General features: G+C 43.5%; 1 protein-coding gene across 2 annotated transcripts in view; it reads right to left on the reverse strand.

Annotated features, from left to right (window-relative positions):
* Window positions 1–20,253, reverse strand: part of sgsm1a (small G protein signaling modulator 1a) — a 41,022-nt gene that overhangs the window by 15,742 nt on the left and 5,027 nt on the right. Inside the window, exons 3-16 of one of the 2 annotated variants that reach the window (XM_031570485.2) lie at window positions 17,840–17,915; window positions 10,711–10,873; window positions 10,055–10,207; window positions 9,829–9,896; window positions 8,878–9,023; window positions 7,156–7,293; window positions 6,682–6,806; window positions 5,783–5,850; window positions 4,929–5,092; window positions 3,591–3,720; window positions 2,678–2,830; window positions 1,391–1,517; window positions 1,114–1,178; window positions 610–755 (exon numbers count right to left, since the gene is read on the reverse strand). In XM_031570485.2, coding sequence (XP_031426345.1) covers window positions 610–755; window positions 1,114–1,178; window positions 1,391–1,517; window positions 2,678–2,830; window positions 3,591–3,720; window positions 4,929–5,092; window positions 5,783–5,850; window positions 6,682–6,806; window positions 7,156–7,293; window positions 8,878–9,023; window positions 9,829–9,896; window positions 10,055–10,207; window positions 10,711–10,873; window positions 17,840–17,915 — 1,722 coding nt within the window. The remainder of the gene's footprint in view (window positions 1–609; window positions 756–1,113; window positions 1,179–1,390; window positions 1,518–2,677; window positions 2,831–3,590; window positions 3,721–4,928; window positions 5,093–5,782; window positions 5,851–6,681; window positions 6,807–7,155; window positions 7,294–8,877; window positions 9,024–9,828; window positions 9,897–10,054; window positions 10,208–10,710; window positions 10,874–17,839; window positions 17,916–20,253) is intronic. The other variant, XM_012830551.3, reaches the window with a different exon arrangement.

Here is a 20,253-nt window from a genome sequence, read left to right on the forward strand (position 1 = left end):
AGCTCCACTGGCTGCCGGTAGCTGCTCGCATTAAGTTCAAGTCACTTATGCTTGCCTACAGAGTGCTTGCTGGTTCTGCTCCCACCTACCTAAATGCTCTTGTAAGGGCAAATGTCACACCCAGGACGCTGCGCTCGTCTAGTGAGCGTCGTTTGGCACTGCTGTCCGTGCAGGTCGTTTTTCTAATTCTTATGTAAAGTAGTATTTATTGTTACACCATGTTCTTTATTGCTCTTAGCTTGATTGTTCTCTCCATTGTACGTCGCTTTGGACAAAAGCGTCTGCTAAATGACTAAATGTAAATGTAAAACTTGTGAGAACAATTAGGTAGAGGAAACAGAGTGGATGAGTGATTGTTCGAGTATTTGTGTGTGATCACGGTATACTTCTGAGGTTGTGTGTGTGGGAGACAGATAAGCTGCGTTCCGTTCCACAGTGCACATAAACAGTACTTGTGATGTGTTTGTGTATCTCTTTGTGTGTGTGTGTGTGTGTGTGTGTGTGTGTGTGTGTGTGTGTGTGTGCATGTGTTTATGTGAGAGAGAGAGAGACAGAGGTAGAGTCATAGAGAGAAAGAGAGAGAGAGAGAGAGAGATGGATATCCCTTACGCTACAGTCCTGTAGGAAGCTCTGCCAGACGTCAGTGGTGAGGCCCCCGTAGGCATCACAGGGGACATCGGGGTCCACGATGGTGTGGTTCACCAGGGCCGAGAGGTGAGTGCGCACTGTAGACAGGTGGCGACAGTAGGCCAACCCTGGGCAGCACACACGCACGCACAGACATATACACACAGACACAAACACATTGAGTGTCAATTCTTGATCAATCAATGCAACGAATAAGCAATTAAAAATAAATCTAAGCTGAAAACCAGTCATATAATAAGTATAGAATACAAAGTCTATGATAAACAGTTGAAATTGGCAATATAAATATCAAATGACTTTTGTATCACTGTTTATCATTTTGCATATAATGAGCAAACCTGTGGTGAACAATGCTCAACATGATCAACACCTTAGCGCACTGAAGTATTCACAAAACATAATAACATCATAAGCTGACAATCAAGTCAGTGTTGTTTGTAATAGGGGAGGAATCTGAATACGTACAGCCATAAAAAGCCCTGGAGATGATTTGATACTTCATGTTATCACAGAGTAGTTTGAGGGGAGCTCTGTGGAGGAACATGAAGTCATAAATATGTTAAAATCTATCTCAAGTTCTTACGCAACAATAACATTCAATGAAATTACATTAGTACCGCAGCAGTACTCAGTCAATTAAAGGTCTATCTACATATGTATGAGAGAGGACATGATGATTTGACCTCGATGGACTATCCTGACGCACACAGTTAAGTGCAGTGGAGTGCAGTCCGTACGGTACCTGTCGTGGTTGCAGCCATTGGGAGGCCCTCCCTCAGAGAAGCTGCTCTGGGAACAGGAAGAGCAGGAGGACTTTCTGGGGGTGGGTTGCCACATGGTGGCCCCCTGGTCCATTAGGTCTGGTGTTGCTGTGCACAGTGCACATATGGACATGTGCAAACACGCACACACATATAACACATACACAAAAAGACAAACATAAACACACACGCATGGACACTCATGTGAACACATACACACAAATACACACAAACATAACACATGCACACACAGAGACACACACACACAGAGAGAGAGAATGCATTCAATCAATACCAACAGCCAACATAAAAGCTTCTGTAAAGCTCTTGCGGCAAGTTGCATGGCCAAAACAGGATCAGGTTGCACCTTTGATTTTCCCCCCTTCTCAAGAGCTCGGGAGATTATGATAGAAAGAAAGAAACATTATTGATTCAGTGAGATCTGCCGAAGGATTACAAAGCGCAGTAAACATCTGGAGAATCCAAAGGAAAAAAGAGAAACTAAACAAACAAAATAAACACATTAAAAGATGTTGCCTGGGAGACCAATTTCATAGCAATTACAAGACCAGAATTACTTCAGCCAACACTAATCATTTTCACAGCAGTAAACAGCCTGATTCCGAGATGTTTGTTCATGCAGTATGCTAGTGCATCTCAGTTGTGTAATTGCAGGCATTTGTCCCGCAGGCCAGAGAGTGATAGATTACTCACAGTGTGGATAAGAGCCTAGGCTGAGTAATACAAAGAAGAAGCAAGTGTTATTTGGAAGATTTGTGTATTAGAAAAAAATAAAAGCGGGGAAGAGTAATCATCCATCCATTGTTTGTGTATCAGGACAACAATACCCTGAGGCAGAGTGAGCAAGGGCTGCATAGAGAGGCACGGGAGAGAGTGGCGGACGGAGAGACGGCTGTTATGTTGACACATCAAGAGTCAGAGAGATGGACAGACAAGGACAGAGAGAGAGGGATACAGAGAAACATGACAGAGATGGATAAAGAGAGACGAAAAGACGCACATGGAGATTGAACAGAAAAGGATATGGATATGAGAATGAGTAGAATGTAGGCTATAGTTGGAAATGACACGGATGGACAGAATGAATGGTTGTCAGGAACACAGACAGAGAGACAAGCATGGCCCATGGACATAGAAACAATGAAAAGGATAGAGGAGATACAGGACAGACATAAAAGATAGATGAGAACAGAAGATGGACATAAAAAAACATGACAGATGACTTGAGACACAGAGGATGAGATTACAGGCTCGCTCTGGAGTAACCGGGGTCCCCCCCGGACAGCTGCAGAAGTGCCTGGGGACCACCAGGACCTGCAGCTTAGGTGGGGCATGCTGGGAGAGGGTGCGGGACAGGAGGCTGCACCCCACTGTGGCATGGGAGGGGTGGGTGATAGTTACTAAAACAAAAAATATACAACGAGATGGAATCAGAGAGCACAATGAAAACAACATTTGGGTGAGATGAGAAAGATCATGAGAAATATTCTGAAACTAATACTGAACTGAAACTAAATGAAACAATGAAAAAGGTTTTTGGAAAATGACACCTAGGGTTGTGTAATACCCACAGGCAATAACTCCAAACGAATTCAGATAGTTAGTGTGGGTGATTAATTTGTTATATGCCTAATCATTTCAAATAAATAAGCAGCCTTAAGGCAAGGCTCAGGTGAGCCCACAGCTCTATTCTCTGTCACCAGGAACGTGGTGCAGCCGCGTTGCCGGGTTTGACAAGATCTGCGGGGGGAAACTGATGGCTTTCCCCTCAGACTCTGATTTCCTCACTGCCTTCAAGTGTGCGGCGGCAGCTGGTGTGCTCCGAATAGGTTCATTCCATTTGCCTCTCTCCACTCTAATATCGCTTCAGTATGATAAGTCACGAGTGGTGCGCTGGCGAGCTTTTTGTAAAGAACGAGTCGCATGGTTTTTTCATTTAGTTACCAACAGTGCAACCCTATGAGATAACAGTCCTGTTCAAATGGGATAGTGTTTGTTGAACAGCTTATGTTTCAAAGGGATTCAGTCTGTGCCCTATAGTGTGTTTTTTGTGCTAGTGCCCAACACAGAGCTGCAAATATCTATTCACATTTAGGAGAGACTCTATCATTGAGTTAAAAAAAATGACATTTAAAAACATAACATACATAGTTCTCTTACCAAATTCTGATTGGCTGTTGGGAAACAGGATGCGGAAGACATAGTCTGTGGCCTCATCTTCTTCCTTATCAGAGATGGAGTCATAGGAACCCTGAGTAACCCTGTTTCTCAGTTTAGGGAACACCTTACCCTAAAAACAGAGAGGTTTGCCTCTGTCAGTGCACGAGTCAAACCATCCACTTACCAATCACATAATCACAGTCATCCATTCATATAATAGCACTCATCCCTTCATGTAATGTTAGTAACATCACAATTCTTTGAATTATTCTATGTTACAAGATATTGAAAGCCTACTACAGAATACAATTGATAATATAAATACTTTCCAACAGAGGAAAGGAAGGTTAAATATAGTATATGAGGAATGACAACAAGAGATGAAGCCGAGAAGGTAAAGACACAGACCATCTGGATGGACTGAAACGAGGAAGCGAGAGCAAGTCAAAGTGCAATAATCTTACTGCCTTCTACAACACAATGAAGTTAATGGTGCGGAGCCTGCCTGAATGTCCTCTCTCCTCTGGGCTCTATAAACTGCAGCACAGTGTAGAAATTCACTTCATTATGTGCCATCAACCACAGCCCTCGGTGAACCCATAAAGCCTACCTGAACTGCCTCAAATTAACCGCAGCCATAAACACTGAAAGCAAGGATCATATCAGAAACATCTCTTTGTTCACAGATTGTAAATTGCCTCTACTGTTTTGGAACGCCCAGGGAAGACATGGTTCTACTGAAGCCGCATTGAAGCTGAGAATTGAATTTTCGGTGACTAAAAAGGCGAGCTGACAGCCATAGTCTGTGATGGAGGTAGAGCCTGTGCTGCTGAGATATGCTTGGGGCTCAGCTAGCCTGTGGGCATGGGTTGGTTTCATAATTTATTCAAGGGCACTCCAGCAGACTCAGGTTATGCTGCCATCCACCGTTGCATATGCTGCTCAGCTTTGTGCGTGTCCGGGAGGGGGGCAGTCTCCAAAATAGACCAGCGTTTCAAAACTGACTGTTGTTATTTCTACAAAGGGACAGGTTATTTTGTGATTATGAAGAATGGAGAAGGGCACATTACATCTATCCAGTTTGTTTACAACTGAATATGTTTATTTTATACTCATGAAGCTATACATCTTGGCCAGATTTATATCCATCTCCAATACTTAAATATTTATTATATAAGTCATATAAGACATTCATTGTGATGTCAGACTGTGACTAAACACATACAAAAAGGCAGTACATAAGTCCTCTATAGGCCTGCCAAGCGCCACATGAGCCATGGCACGTGACTTCTCCATTCCTGCCCGCTGTAACTCAAACACGTGTGCTGTTGCTCAGACCTTTCCTCTCTGGGACCAGAGCGGTGGGTCCAGCTGGCCGTGGGGGAGCAGGCCGTTCTCCAGGCAGGACAGGAACTGCAGGAGGTGGCCCCCTTTGGGGAAGCGCAGTGGGGGCCTCTGGATCCCGTCCTGGCTCACCAGCACCACCGTGCCACCGCTGTCCACTGAAGGGGATCGCAGACAGGAAGCAGTAAGCATGCAGACAGAAAGAGTGAAGAAGGCTTTGCAATGCCACATGCATAATAGCAGAGGTCCAGAGGTTCAGTCACAACATAGAAGCACATGAGACTAGACATATTTACAGGGCCTTAACCACTTGGTCAATACACTAAATTTATAGCTGGAAATCTATACATGTAATGAAACTTTCACCAAATATAGATTTAAAATCCCTGGTCATCTTTTCAGGTTAAAATGACATACAGCCAATTTGACTAGTTGATTTATGGTAGCACACACATACATAAGCATTCTATGTCTATGAAAGCATTTCTTTCATTCATCCATCCAAAGCTATTATTTTAAAGCCATAAGCCATAATAGGAAATGGAAATTACACCATGATTAAGTTAATTACTGAAATGGATGTGATTATGAATAAATACAGCCATTATCTCCACAGTACTTTACTGACACTATCTCAGGTCTGTTTCTGAGTAAAAACAAAAATCATTTCAGTGGCTCAATCAACATTTATTCCCTGAGGTATCCTGACAATGAAACCATGGTGGGATTGAGGGTTTTGTGACTAGCACTATAAGCACAGTTAAAAATTCAGTTCTTTCTTTTCATTTCTTGTATCAACGATGTCAGTAGGTGTAACCACTGCATGAGATGAGGAGTGTTGATCCTACCTTGTTGATGACAGTGTAGATAGACTATTTCCTCCAAAGGAATAGTCATAGCATAGTCCCAGTAAACACTATTAAAAAACACAGCGGCAGAGGATCAGTCACTCTCTCACCAAATCTGGCACCTCTTTAATAAAGCCTTTTATTTGCTTACTTTGCCAGTGTGAAATGGGTTTTGCAGACGTCTACCTGTATTAAAGTAACACACCACATGAATCTTCGTGGTAATTGGTTCACAGGATTTGGAGCTAATCCCTAGGCTTTGCATCTGAAAGTACTTTAATGGGCCAAAAGTCTACATACCTCTAATTCTGTGTCTGACATGGAATATCCTAGCCTGTTAAGAAGTGAATTCAGTTACATGTAAATCTTGCAGAATGAAATCTACTATGCATGTATGTATTCTGTCTGCCAGGCTTTTATCTCTAGGCTTACTGTAGCCTTTCAGTGCTGGGCAGGAACGGTATTAGACAGCAGAAATAATAAAAAAGAGGAGTATCTCCCTCTCCAAAGACTGCTGCTTTACAGCCCTGTCTTGCATCCTCGGGCCATTAATGCCTGAACACAGAGGCTAGAGTCACAGTGGGATGACTTACATAAGCCCTCGCCAGACTAGCAGCACAATGACAAACATTTGCCACTGGATAGTATTTCATATTTTCATCTCCAGCAGATACAGCTGTGGTCAGATGCAAAGCAACTTGGAAGTTCATAAACTGCCATGAAATGAAATGTGAGTAAGTAGCTCATACATACAAGTCAAGCAGTTAGTTCAGCCTATAGTGTTAGGTTCTCTCTGGTCCTGAAGAATAGGTCTTGAATAGATCCCTGGGGAGCTGGCTAAGCTAGCTTTGTCACGGGTGATTGGAGAGGGCTTGTCATTTGTGGCGTATTGATCTTACCTCCGCTCATATTCCAGATCTCCCATTGATCCATTCATCAACTGATTGGGTGTCCACTTCAGGGTCATGACATCGGCCGTCTGGTGGAGAGAGAGGTACCCTGGGATGGCCTCCATGTCATCCCTCTGGAGGAGTTGGACATCCACAAGACATTCATTGATATTAAAACACTTTCAGATTGATGGCAAGACAAAAAGGAGAAAGAAACTGTGAAAGGAACTCCCGCTACCTCATTCCGTTAGTTAAAGCCAATCGTTCACAAAGAACTGAAAAGGAGTTAATTTTCTGTCATTACGAGTAGAATGGCGGTTAATCAAACCACCTGCTTTTGAGTGGAATGATTCTGATTATTCCATCACGGATGAGTGGTAAGGAGTCATGATGGCTAAATGAAGCTTTTATTAGTAAATTCCTCAAAAGCAAAAGACCGTGGGAGATTTCAGACAGAAGATTTAAAACTGTGGGTGTGCGTACCGGCTGCACAAGCACGTTGTTCTTGCCGAACAGGAGCGTTGCTCTGTTGTTCTGGTGGAGTGACTCCACATAGTCCCTTGCAGAAGGGGAGGGAGAGGGCCTCTCATCGATGCTACTGCTAGAATGCCTCTTCTGGATCTGATAGGAGAGAAATATGTTTTCAACTACAGGTGTGTCTGGCTAACAGTCTATAAAAGGCCCTTTCATTTGATCATCCCTTTATCTCTCTATTCATGCTTCAGACATTCATTCACTCATTCACCAATCCATCTGTCCCTTTTATTTCTATACATCTAGAAATCCACTAGTTCATGCAATCATATGATCTCTCCATTATTCCATCCATCTACTTATCTGTCCATCCATCTATTTGTCTGTGCATCCATTCTCCCAACAGCCAAAATGATGTTGCTGTATTTGCCTAATACAAAAGAGACTGGACACAATAGGGCAGCCCCCCCCCCCCCCCCCCCCCCCCCCCCCCCAACTGACTAAAGCACAATATACCCATGTACTCATGAGGAAAACAAATAACATTACAGACAGTGAAGCACTCATTGCAACCCAAATTTTCATTGAATTTCTCACAGATTGAATTATTGTCTACTAACCGTAAGCACTAAAGGACTGTAGGAAAATGGGTAAATATTGTTGAGTAACAATGCCCTTTCATATTCATGTAGTGAAGTGCATTTTGAACAATGAAATTCATGAAGTATTCTAGAAATCTAGTCTGCCATATTCAGACTATATGGTATATAACACTGGTTTATATTGACTTTTAGCTCAGTTAACAGCTCATCATCCTTCTTGATGGTGTCAATATTTAACACCCCTGTCCAGCTACTATACCTTCCTTCTTCCACCCTGAGACTCCGGCAAAGCAAACAACAAACAGGCACATAAAAGCACCATGTTTAATTACCACTTCATGTCCCCCACCTCACACTTTCATGGTCAAAATGGGTTTAACCATTATCACATGGGCTTGTGCAACATTATCTCCTCTTGCCTCCGTTGATGGACTCTGTATTGAGTTCTCTCCCTGGGTGAGAGAACAGGAGTGACAAAAAGCCCTCTATTATTATGTCTGTAAGTGTAGGTGTGTGTGTGTGTGTGTGTGTGTGTGTGTGCGTGTGCGTGTGCGTGTGTGCGTGCGTGCGTGCGCACGCGCGCGCGCGTGTGTGTGTGATTAGAGCTTGGGATACTCAAAAGCCACATGAAGGCCATTTTTGCCACAGAGGTTACTAATGGGGCAAAAAACCCATTTGGATCTTTCAGCTGAATCATGGCACATCGTTCACTGTGCCTGACCACACCATGCTTTTAGGCACCAGTGTGAGCCCCAGGCAGCTCAACAGCTACGTATGAATAAATGATAAAAGAAACAAGTAATAAATTGAAGGGGAGGAGGGAGCAGGTTGAAAGGGAGCAGATGTATCCCCTTTTAAGAATAGGCTACTGTACCAGGGGGACTTAAATGCACAGTAACATAACACAGAAATGACAGAACTCCTCTGAAATGAACTGAATTAGAGTGATTTCTTATTTCAGCATTTCATATATAACTGAAACTCTGAAAACTGAACTCTGAAAAATAATGTAATTTCAGTTGTGTCAGGATTCTCATATTCTCTGCCGAATCTGGCAGTAATATTATCCGGTGGCCTGTTTCCACGGCATCAAGGCCAAGGTAGAGAGCCACCCCTCTGGGTTACGTACGCATAAGGCGGGCCTCTTAGTGGGGGAGTCCTGCCGAGAGTGGCCACTGTGGATGCGGTGTCTCTGCATCAGCTCGTCCGCAGACGGGTCAGTCCAGAAGTGATCCGCTGTCTTCATCTTAGTGTACTCCAGAGCACAGGGCCCCACTGCAGGAGAGAGAGAGAGATGGATGGAGAGGGGGAGAGATAAGTCCTTTATTACACTATATTTATATCACTTCTATATCAAAACATTTTAAAAATGAGAAAGAGAGATAGAGAAAGGGAGGTAGACACGGAGAGAGAGACAGAGAGAGAGACAGAGAGAGAGAGAGAGAGAGAGAGAGAGAGAGAGAAGAGATACACAAAGGAGGATGAAACTCAAAAGGGGAGAGTTGACAGAAGAAAAAATAAAACAGGAAGATACATAAAGCGGTAGTGAGAAAGAGACAGGAAGATACATTGAGATACATCGGAAGAGAGTAACATAAATAAATAGAGAGGGAGACAAAAGAAAGAGAAAGAAGACTGATGAAGACTAATGGCTACTCAGAACCATCATTCTTTAAAGTGTACCATCAAAGCAAAAATAATTACATGCTGCATCTTTCATCACATAATCTTTTGTGATGATTCATAAATTCAGTTCAAATTAAGTTCAAATGCAATTCTGGGTGCAGAACAAATCAAAATATCCAGATATATATATTTTATTATGATAACCTTTTTTTTTTATTATTTGAATCACTGTGCATGTAATTTCTTTATGCACGTAATTTCTTTGCTGTTAAGCGCTTTGAGCTGCATTGTTTTGTATGAAAGGTGCTATACAAATAAAGTTGATATTATTATTATTACTATTATTATTATTATTATTATTACATTTACATGACTAAAATGTAAAATTATTATGCCTTAATACAATTATACGATCAATGAAGCTTATATATCTGCATGAATAAAAACACCATACCTAACAAAGAGGCAAGAATGTGTCCATCCACAGGATCCATCATAATGGCTTCCTTCTCATAGAACTTACTAGAACATAAGAAGACATCAGTGTCAGTATTTATGAGAACAAATATCTCTGTACTTCATCAAACAAAATAATGTTATGTAAGAGGGAGAGATGTCCAATATTTAAGACCCACTATAACTTGAATGAATCTGTTTACCTCACGCCTGTCTTAGCTCACCTGCTGTTCTCCACCAGGTAGAGCACGATCTTGTCCAGCACCTTCTCTATGAGGGCGGTGCGGATCCAAAGGTGTTTGAAGCCATGGGGGGAGAAATTGGGAAACTTGGGCAGCTTGCGATTGCTGTCCTGGCGAGGCAAGGTCTGACTCCTCCTAAAACGCACCGACAGACAGACAGACAGAGGGAGAGAGACGGACAGACAGACAGACAGAGAGAGAGACCAAGAGAGAGACAGGATAAATGTGAAACTGTGTCAGAACATACTGGATAGTGAGATTTCAAGACCTCCCCAGTATTTTTTCTAATGAGTACTACTTTTGAGCCAGGGTTTTGAGCTGAGGCTAAACTAATTAATAAAAGTAGTACACTAATTTTAGTACACTAAAAGGTAATTTGGGTGTGAGCAGTAGGGTGGAGAAATAACATGGCAGGACACCACTTCCACATACTAATTCAAAAAGAGAAGAAATCAACACAGTCCTATTGGCTCCTGCACAGATGAGGGACTACTTTATGGTGATGTGACATTATATAATGCACAGTGTGAGAAGTTGATTTGGAACACACAGTAGTGCGTCCTACGAAGGGGTTGAGACTGAGGGTAGCACCCTGTCGGGGGATAGCTGAGAGATCTGGGGCGGAGGTGCGTCCTCACTTGCTCTCGATGAGCTGCTCCAGCTCCTGGGCCTTTCGGCACAGCTCTTCGGCGGGGGGGAAGCTCTTGGCCACTTTGGTGAAGAGTGCCGCAACCTTGTTGCTACGCAGGAAGCCGGCCGCTCGGCGCTTCAGCCCGTGCAAGATGCATGCCTCCACAGCAGCTGAGGACAAGGCAGGGATAAATACAGACATTCACATTCAGATCAAGACACACACACACACACACACACACACACATACAGCAAGATAGAGAGAAAAAAAGACACTGTAAAGAAACTGTAACACAATGAGTGTATGTACATGCATTCTTTCTTTCATATGCATACGAACATGTACACATTCTGTGTCATACTGTGTCATACTGGTTACTTTAGTTTGTCTGTTTGTTTTCCCTCCTGACGTGTCTTGAGCATATACTGCACCTGTCTTTTCACTTGCTTCAAAGCACTACTCTATCCTGTGTTAAGGCCATACTAATAAGACCTCTTGGGACTGAGCTGAGTGAGTTGAATTGATTAGAGAGAGAGATGGTTAATAATAGTTAACACACAGGGAGAAAGCTGGGTGCCAGAGGTGTAAAGTAACGAATTACATTTACTCACGTTACTGTAATTGAGTAGTTTTTTTGTGTACTTTGTAATTTTTGAGTAGTTTTTGAAATCGGTAATTTCACTTTTACTTAAGTAGATTTTGACTGAAGTATTGTACTTCGCTACATTGGAAATTACATCCGTTACTGAGTAAAAAAAAAAACATAGTTCAAGAAAGGAAACCAAAAAGCGGGAATCGCGCACGACAATTCTCACCAGTGGTGCATGCTGCAGAGAGAGGATGATAGAGTCGATGCAAGCCACCGGTGCCGAGTCACCAGATGGAGGAAGATGATAGTGCGGAGGAGCAACAAGCTGAAACACCGAACTTTCCGCGTGTTAAAATTAAAGAAGATGAAGAAACCCTGTGTCCACATCTCAGCAAGCAGTTTGCCTTCCAACCTAAAAGAGGCGACAGCTATATAATGCTGTGTAAGCTGTGCTTGCCCCGCCAGACAGAACTTTCTGCTTATAAAAATGAATCTTCAAATCTGCGCAAGCATGTGTTGGTGAGTACAGTATTTGTCCCTTTCCATTAGTAGTTCAGACATCGTTCTTGTTGTTTAGTTAGCTTTGCTACAATAAGCAAAATATGCGTGTCATGGCACTAGTAGCCTCATTTTGGCTAGCACTTGCAACCGCCCTGAGTATGCTAACGTCAACTAGCTAGCTAGCTAGGCTAGCTATACACTCGTGTACACCCCTTGTGTCCATCCTTCTGTTAACAGCCGTCATCCAATAGACTAATAATAATTCCATTCCTGTCTTCAATTCGTTTCAGGTCATAGCATTATTATGTTCAGTCTGTCATATTGTGTTAAAAACTGCAGATCGGTCATCAGCAATGAAATACACCACATAAACTGATATTAGGCTAATCATTTGGCTGCCTCCTATGCCCTGAAACAGGAACGAGGTGAATGCGCACACCATCGTTGTCAGACAGTTGGTCAATGTCGATGTGTATGTCGTTATCTTGAATTTATCACGATGTTTAGTCAGATATTGATAACAATAAGTGGTGGCTTTGCAACGTGCACGTCTTTCATGTTCATGCTCAGGGGTCTTGGTTAGCAAGAATTCAGGATTATGAATTGTGACACATGTAGAAATAGAAAATAATGTTATCATTCTGTATACTGTAGGTCTGTCATCTCAAGTAGCTATTTATAGCTATTTCTGTGTTATGATGCACTCTTGATGGCAGCGCAATACTTAATTGTCAGAAATGTTGTTTGTCATTCTACAGGTCTAGTCTATGTCAGACAACACCTTGACCGGATGGTAGAGGCTGAAGCAAGTTAGACCACATTCATCAGATGAAGATGATTTATTTTCCTCAATGAAGTCCAGAAGGTGAAGGGAAGTTAGAAGGGTATCTAGCCTGTGTCTCAGACAATATGGATCTGCTGAACTCCTTTCAGAATATCAAAAAACTGTCCCCGAAACTCAATACTGGCCTACCTGCCACGGCCGCCTGCGAGTGACTCTTCAGCTGTGCTGGATTGCTGTTCACTGCAAAGCGAGCCCGGATGAACTCTACTCACCTTGAAAATCAGCTGCTGCTCAAACTCAACAAGAAGTTTGTAGACTAATGCTCTAAAGGTGGACACAAGTAAAGTAACCAAAGTTTAAATATACAGTGGGGCAGCGGCATTTTAGCTGTCATGTGGTTCATGTCTTGACATGTCGTCCCAAAAGTTCTTAAATGTTGTGTTGACATGTTTAATGTTTGACATGTTTAATGTCATTGCACTTATATTTCTAAAGATTTCCTTTAATTAAAAATAACTAGTTTTTGTATTGGATTTATGACCCCTTGTCCTTTTTTGCACTATATAGGAGCAGCCCCGATCAAGTTGTTGAAAGTAACTAAGTAACTTTTACTTAAAGTACATTTTAAATGAACTACTTTTTACTTTTACTTGAGTAGATTTTTAAGTGGGTAATTTTACTTGTACTTAAGTACAATTTCATCAAAGTAATTGTACTTTTACTTGAGTACAACATTTCAGTACTTTTTACACCTCTGCTGGGTGCTCGCTAGTCGTGTTTTCTTCTTTTATTGATTTGCTCAAGAACCCACTCACCCACACAGGTACAACTGACAATATTAACTGTAATAGTGGTTCTCTGTCCTGCGAGATTTCTCTTTATTCCTGCTTGACCAAGCCTACATGAATCAGTACTCATCAATGCCACGACCTGATTGGTTGGACACATCTGATTAAGCTCATCGGTGTTACAGTTACAATTATAGACAGTGACTATAAAGCTGTGGTCTTTGTCATCAAGTCTGCACAATGGGACAGAGCCTTAAGCAGGATCACTAAATGTAAGAATGGCCGTGTCTCTTTCTAAGAGGTCATGTCCTCGGGGGAATCCATCATATTTACTATTTAAAAAAAACAAGGAAACAGACAGACACACACACAAAAGAGTCTGAAACTTACACACACACATGAAATCACGTGTACACACACACACACACACATACAAACACACACACACACACACAGCAGTGCTGAGACCTACGTGGCAGAGCCCTCAGCTGTGTTGTCACTGCCGAGAGGGGGAGAGAGGGAAGAGAGAGAGAGAGATATATAGAGAGAGAGATCTCCCAGGACTTCGGCTCGCCATGGGGTCAGAGGGAAGGCTGTTGTCATGGGAACCCCTGATGATGGTGCACTCCTGCTCAGCGAGAAATGTGAAGGGCTGGGCTGTGATTCATCCATCTCCCTCTCTTTTTTTCTCTCACTCTTTCTGCTTCACTCACTACCCCTCTCTATCTATCTCTCTGTCTCTTTTTTTCTCCTGTCAGAAACAGTTCTAACATATTATTCGTTTAATTCTTCCTTCCTCTTTCCCTATCTTTCTCTCTCTTCCTCTCTCTCTCTCTGTCTCTCCATCTTTCTTTCATTTAGAACCCCTAAACTCACAGGTCTGTGACCAGTGGAAACTCTGTCATGCCTTTATTACTTTTATTATCTGTCAATCGCACTTCAGATTCTTCGATTCAGTGATTCACAGACTTGGTGACATTATCTCTTTCTCTCTCTATCTCTCTTCATTCTCACCCTGTCTTCTGACTGCTACCTATCACTTCTTTCATTCTCCTCTTCTCTCTTCTTTCGAGGCAAAGTCTTTCCTTTTTCTCCCACCCTTCACTAGGTGGGAGGTCCTCACACACACTGTCCTTTCAAGATTCTCAATTGTAGTAATCTAGGCTGTCTCTGGTGCTGCAGGACTACTAATGGAAGGTGGGCTGTGTCTAAGAGAGGGCTTTATTACGGCTGTTAGGCAAAACACAAAGAATAGGAGAAAATCAATATCGGTGTATGGAACCAGAGGGGACACAATGGGCGTTTGAGTTGTGGGCAAGAATGGAGTGTTTGTGTCCAGGAGAGGAAAGGATAGACCTGCTCCTGATACACCTCTCAATGCTCCATGAGCATCATCTGGCGTCTGTTGATACAGAGGTGAAATGTGACAAAAGGGTTCAAAGACACCGAAGGAAAAACAAGAAAGGAATGTGAGAAAGTGAAAAGAAAATGGCCGGTGGATGTCTTTCAGGGAAATGCTGAATAGTTAATTCTGCTCAGGTATACAGCATTAGCCTGAAAACCCTTTGCTCGTGGGCTGTGTATCCCTGTGCCATAAGAATACTCTCATTTCAGACCAATAGCACCATTATATTAACCTTTGTTACTGGTAGCACAATAATCCACTGGAAAAGAAAACAAACAGTAACACTAATTCACTGACAGCACTCACACCGCAAATGAGCAGTGAAAAAAAACAGCCTCCCAAAAGCAAACAGACCAGCATGGCCTCCTGTTGTGTCGACACGGAATGCAATCTGTGCCTATGGCACCAGAACCAGCTTGGTAATACATAATCATCAACATGTTGCTTAAAGGTGCAGTCCACGATTCTAATCCCATACATACAGTATATTGTCAAATTCAGTAATTTGCTCCTCGTAGTCCTCTAGCTGTCTAGTTCTGTGTGTGTGCTCAAAAAAAGTGTTTGTACCTTTAAATGATACTTTTATCAGGTTACTCCTACCTGCTGAAACACTTCCAAAACAAAAGCAATAAACCAAAATCTACACCTGGGGGAAAACATACAGCACTATCAGTCAGCATCTTGGACCTGGGTGGTGATGGCAACGGTTAATGACCTGGCAGCAATGTTACCACGGCAATATCCACGGCAACATACCGGGCCTAGGGTTAATTCTGTCTGGAGGGAAAGGGCCAAGCTGAGATTCCCCGGCAATGGGGGCTCTTGTGAAAAATACAATCACACACGGTGGAGAGGAAAGGCCTCTCATCACTCTTTCACGCCGCTAACCGAGAAGGCGGCTAAATGAGATGTGTCAGAAGAGGAGAGGAGAGGCATCGCCAGCGACTGTCACAGGGGCAGAGAGCTGTGAGGAGCTGCTCTCTCTCTCTCTCTCTCTGACAGTGGAGTAGACCTCAGAGCCGCTTTCAACACCAGATTTAGCAACAACAACATCTTCTTGTCACTAGAGCCGTACACTTCAGACAGGAACCTGTTCAGCGATGTGACAATGTCACAGGAACCATCTCACCTGTCTCACAACTGAGACGAGTGCATCGGGCGAAAGCATTTTTAATTTATTTTCTGTGTGGTCTGTTTTGGCACCAGCCAGCAATCGTGCTACTACCCCTGCTGTGGATGTCACAGCAAAGGCAGTGTGGTCTCAGTGTGAGGTTGCCATTCTAATGTAGCCCTCTCTGCTAATCACTCTCACACTCACTGCTTACTGCTGTGGTTATGCCACACAGTAAGGCGAGACATGCTGCTTAGCAGCAGAGTGAGAACCAGAGAGAGAAAGAGAGAGAGAGAGAGAGAGATAGAGTGAGGATGAGTAAGAGAAAGAGAGAGTGAAAGGCTGCTATCCCTCTGCTTCCAAACTACACAAACTGAGAAAAGCAACAGATCGTGACAGTTTCGTTGTGACACTAAAATGCTAATGACTAATGACACTAAAATGTTTACGTCACTTTAAATAAAAAGAAAACAGTCCTAGACAGCCCTGCCAGATGGTGCGCGTTCCTCCCAATGTTTTGACAACAGAACAACAAACAGACATTTTGTTCATCACTTCATATATGGCAAGTAGGACTATTGCAGGTACAAGTACAAGTTACAAGTCAGGGACAAGTACACTGCCAAAACACTGTGCTCTTCAGGTCTGTGCTTTCATGTGTGAATAACACCTCATTTCCTGCACAGACTTTGGCTCCAAGTTAATTATGTACACACATACACCTAGGAACGCTTGGACAGTATAAAAAAAAATGCCTTTTGTCTGGTGCTTCACAGCCTGTGCTAAATTACAGTAAATGAAGTTCTGTGTCTTCTCTGATTGTAATTTGTCTCTGGCTTTGGCTGTGTTCAGTGTGTCCACCAGTAGAGTATCAGGAGCGGCGTGTGACTCACAGAGTGCCACTCCAGGAAGAGTGAGGCAGATGGTGGGCGGGGCTATTGAGGCTGGACAGCCAATGGAGAGTGGAGATGACAGGTGGTCGCTTTTACTCACATGGACGCACACATAATGCACATACAGACACGCACTGCACACCATCACACTTATGACATGCAGGATCACCAATGCGTGATCACTCGCATATGCACAGACACGCACACAGCCAAACTCGTGCTCTCTCTCTGTCTATCGTTCTCAACCATCCAGTTCCTCGTCACACAGCATGGTTGTAGAGGCATTAGATGGAAAAAAAATCTCTCTCTCTCTCGCATTAATAGTCCCCCAGCACTCAGCATGGCTACAGCTGGTGGATCTTCCATGATGCTCCACAGGAGACATCCAAAACAAACCATCCCTGCCCATGCCCCAACTGAGGTCTCCCACACGAAACATATGAATCGTACACATTGGACAACAGTTCCTTTTTAAACAGGCACTTTGAACAATTAATGGAGCTATGAGGAACATGTGCTCACAAACACACACACACACACACACACACACACACACACACACACACACACACACACACACACACACACACACACACAAACACACACACACTCACACACACACACACACACACACACACACACACACACAAACACACACACACACATACACACATACACACACACACATACACGAACACACAGACACACACACATGCACACACACTCTCTCTCTCACACACACGCACACACACACGCACACACACACAGACTTGAAAACAGGAGAGCCAGGAGAAACCGGGAGAGCCAGGATTATTTTTAAATGAACCCTACATGAGCTCACAACAGTGCATACAACACCATTGCCACTTCTTCAAACTCTCCATCACCCCTTCCTGTCCTCCTCCACCCAGCCACCATCCTCCTCCCTCATCATCCTTCTCCTCCTTTACCCTTCCCATCACAGATGACTTTATTCTCTCCGTCTCCTCCAGCTCTCTCCATCTATGGGCGAGTGTAGGAACGAATGAATTTCACAATGTGCTGTACATTTCCCCGCAGTCTTACCACAGAATGACACAATATGGCTACTGTCTTCATGAACAAACTTCCTGGTGACGGCCTCCTCCATGATCTGCTTGACCTAAAACAAAACAGAAAGAAGGACTCTGTCAGTGAGTGGTGAGCACAGCACCAGCGATACCATCCATTTGTGGTTTGGGAGAAAAGGGTACAAGAAAGACAAAAACCTTAAAACAGCAGGTTTAGCGTTGCTACTAGCGTCAGATGGTGTGGCAGGTAAACAGTAGCCTGGAATTCTCTCTTTGCAACCACGCCCTCAGTACCACTCTTTATTTAAGTTCAGATTTAACTCAAGCTAATATTTCTACATTTAACACTGATTTGCAGTTGTATGATCAACCTGCAAAACTCAACTCAACACATTCTACAAATGAGTATCAGGTCGGATGAAAAAGAGCAGGAATGAGATGGAAGGGACAGGGGAGAGGTAGGGAGAGGGAGAGAGAGAGAGAGCGAAAGAGAGAAAGGATGATGAAAGAAAAAAGTTGAAAGTTATAGGGATACTGTATATATATCAGAGGATGATGCAAAATACATCAATGAGACTGGTAGTAGGAAGAGAGAGAGAGAGGGGGGGGGGGGGGGGAGAGTAGAGCAAGACGAGCACACAACATTCAAGAGAATGAGTCACCAGCCAGTTTGCACCGGTTATCAAGTCATGGAGGTGAGGTCGAGTGGGTGGCTGGCTGGTTGGGTAGGTAGGTGGAGAGGCTGAATCTTTAAGGAGGTTTGATCAAATCTTTGGCGTCTTCAGATGGGTGCTCCGGGGCCAGCCGGGTGAACAGGGAGCAGGGAGAATGTCAGAGTGCCTCAGGCAGCAGCAGCCTCTGAAGTCTCACCGAGCAGCAGCCTTTCAGCATCAACAATACACATCTTTGAATGTGGAGTGAAAAGCTTGGTCCTCATGAGAACCTGTGCTTCCCCAGTTCCAGCGAAACTTCAGTGTTTCTGAACCTTTAACCACACACACACATACACATACACATACACATACACATTTACACACATACACATACACACACACACACACACACACACACACACACACACACACACACACACACACACGCACACATACACAGACACACAGACACAAAAACAGACACAGAGACACACATGCACATACACAGACACAAACACACATGCCATTCCTTTATCAAATTAGAGCTGCCCAGCATCCAGCTAATTAGGCTCATGATAATCAGTGTGAGGCACCAGCAATTTCCTGTTATTGTGTGTCTTTCCCCAGGTCAGAGATTACAGCGGACCGCACAGAAAATCAAAACAAGCCTGCGCACACACATACACACATACACACATACAGATGAACAGACAGACAAATGTGCAGTTAACTTCCCAAGTTCCCAAACAATGGCTTTAAGTCTTTTTTTAAGGTGTTTTTATTGTGTTTATGTATTACCACAGCAGTGCTAAGAATTTCTTCTTGACAATTATTTCCTCATTAGTTTGGCTGCTGTGCTAAAAAAAAAAAAACATTTCACGTTTTTTCAGAAAACACGCTGTATCCCACCTTCCTATTATGGGAAACATAATCACCTGGTACAGTACACATCCCTAAAAAATTGGAACTGTGCAGACAGGCGACTGTCTGCTTTGTCACCACATAGCTCTCGTGGTGTGTGCGCCCGTGTTGTTTCTACATGTGTGCGTTTGTGCCTAACACCAACGGCAGCACTACCAGCGGCGGTGACTCACCTCCCCGGCGGTCAAAAAAAATTCAATCAGAGGTGGGAGATTCTCTGTCGTCATCATTGCCACCTTCACAGGCGTATAACTTAACACCTCGCCTAGCAAATAATCTCAGATCCTTTGAGCTTTGAGGGTTGGGGGAAGTGAGGGGCGCAGGTAGGCTGGGGGTGGGTATTCTGTCAGGCCTTCTCCTGTGTGAGTCAGTGCGTCCGGGGGAGGGGGGCATAAATTCTAAAAGGGAGTGTGATGAGACTGTAGACGTCCGTCATCGGCAAGGGATAAAACCTGCACGCCTCTGGATGTCACCGCGGCGTCCACACTGATGGGTCACATGTGTCACCACAGACAGCAGAGGCCCTCGGGGCACAGCACAGGCAGTGACACTTGTTTGAATCAGGAAGAGAAGAGGGATCGATAGGCTGCACATCAAGTCAAGTGGTGATGAGAACCTCATGTTTAACCTGCATACACAGACCCTGCTGCTGTTTAATCAGTCGTGAGCCTGTGACAACAGCCACATAGAGCTAAATCTAAATGAATGTCTTAAATGTCTTCAGGGAAAGAGTGTAACTCTTTTCCCCATGTACTGATGGCAATGAAAGAGGTGATCTGCTGTTTTAAAGGCCATACACAGGCCTATCTGCATAATATTTGCTAGTATAACAACCACAAAAGATTTAGTTTTCCTT

Source organism: Clupea harengus, chromosome 7, assembly GCF_900700415.2.
Source record: "Clupea harengus chromosome 7, Ch_v2.0.2, whole genome shotgun sequence".
Classification (NCBI taxonomy): Eukaryota; Metazoa; Chordata; class Actinopteri; order Clupeiformes; family Clupeidae; genus Clupea; species Clupea harengus.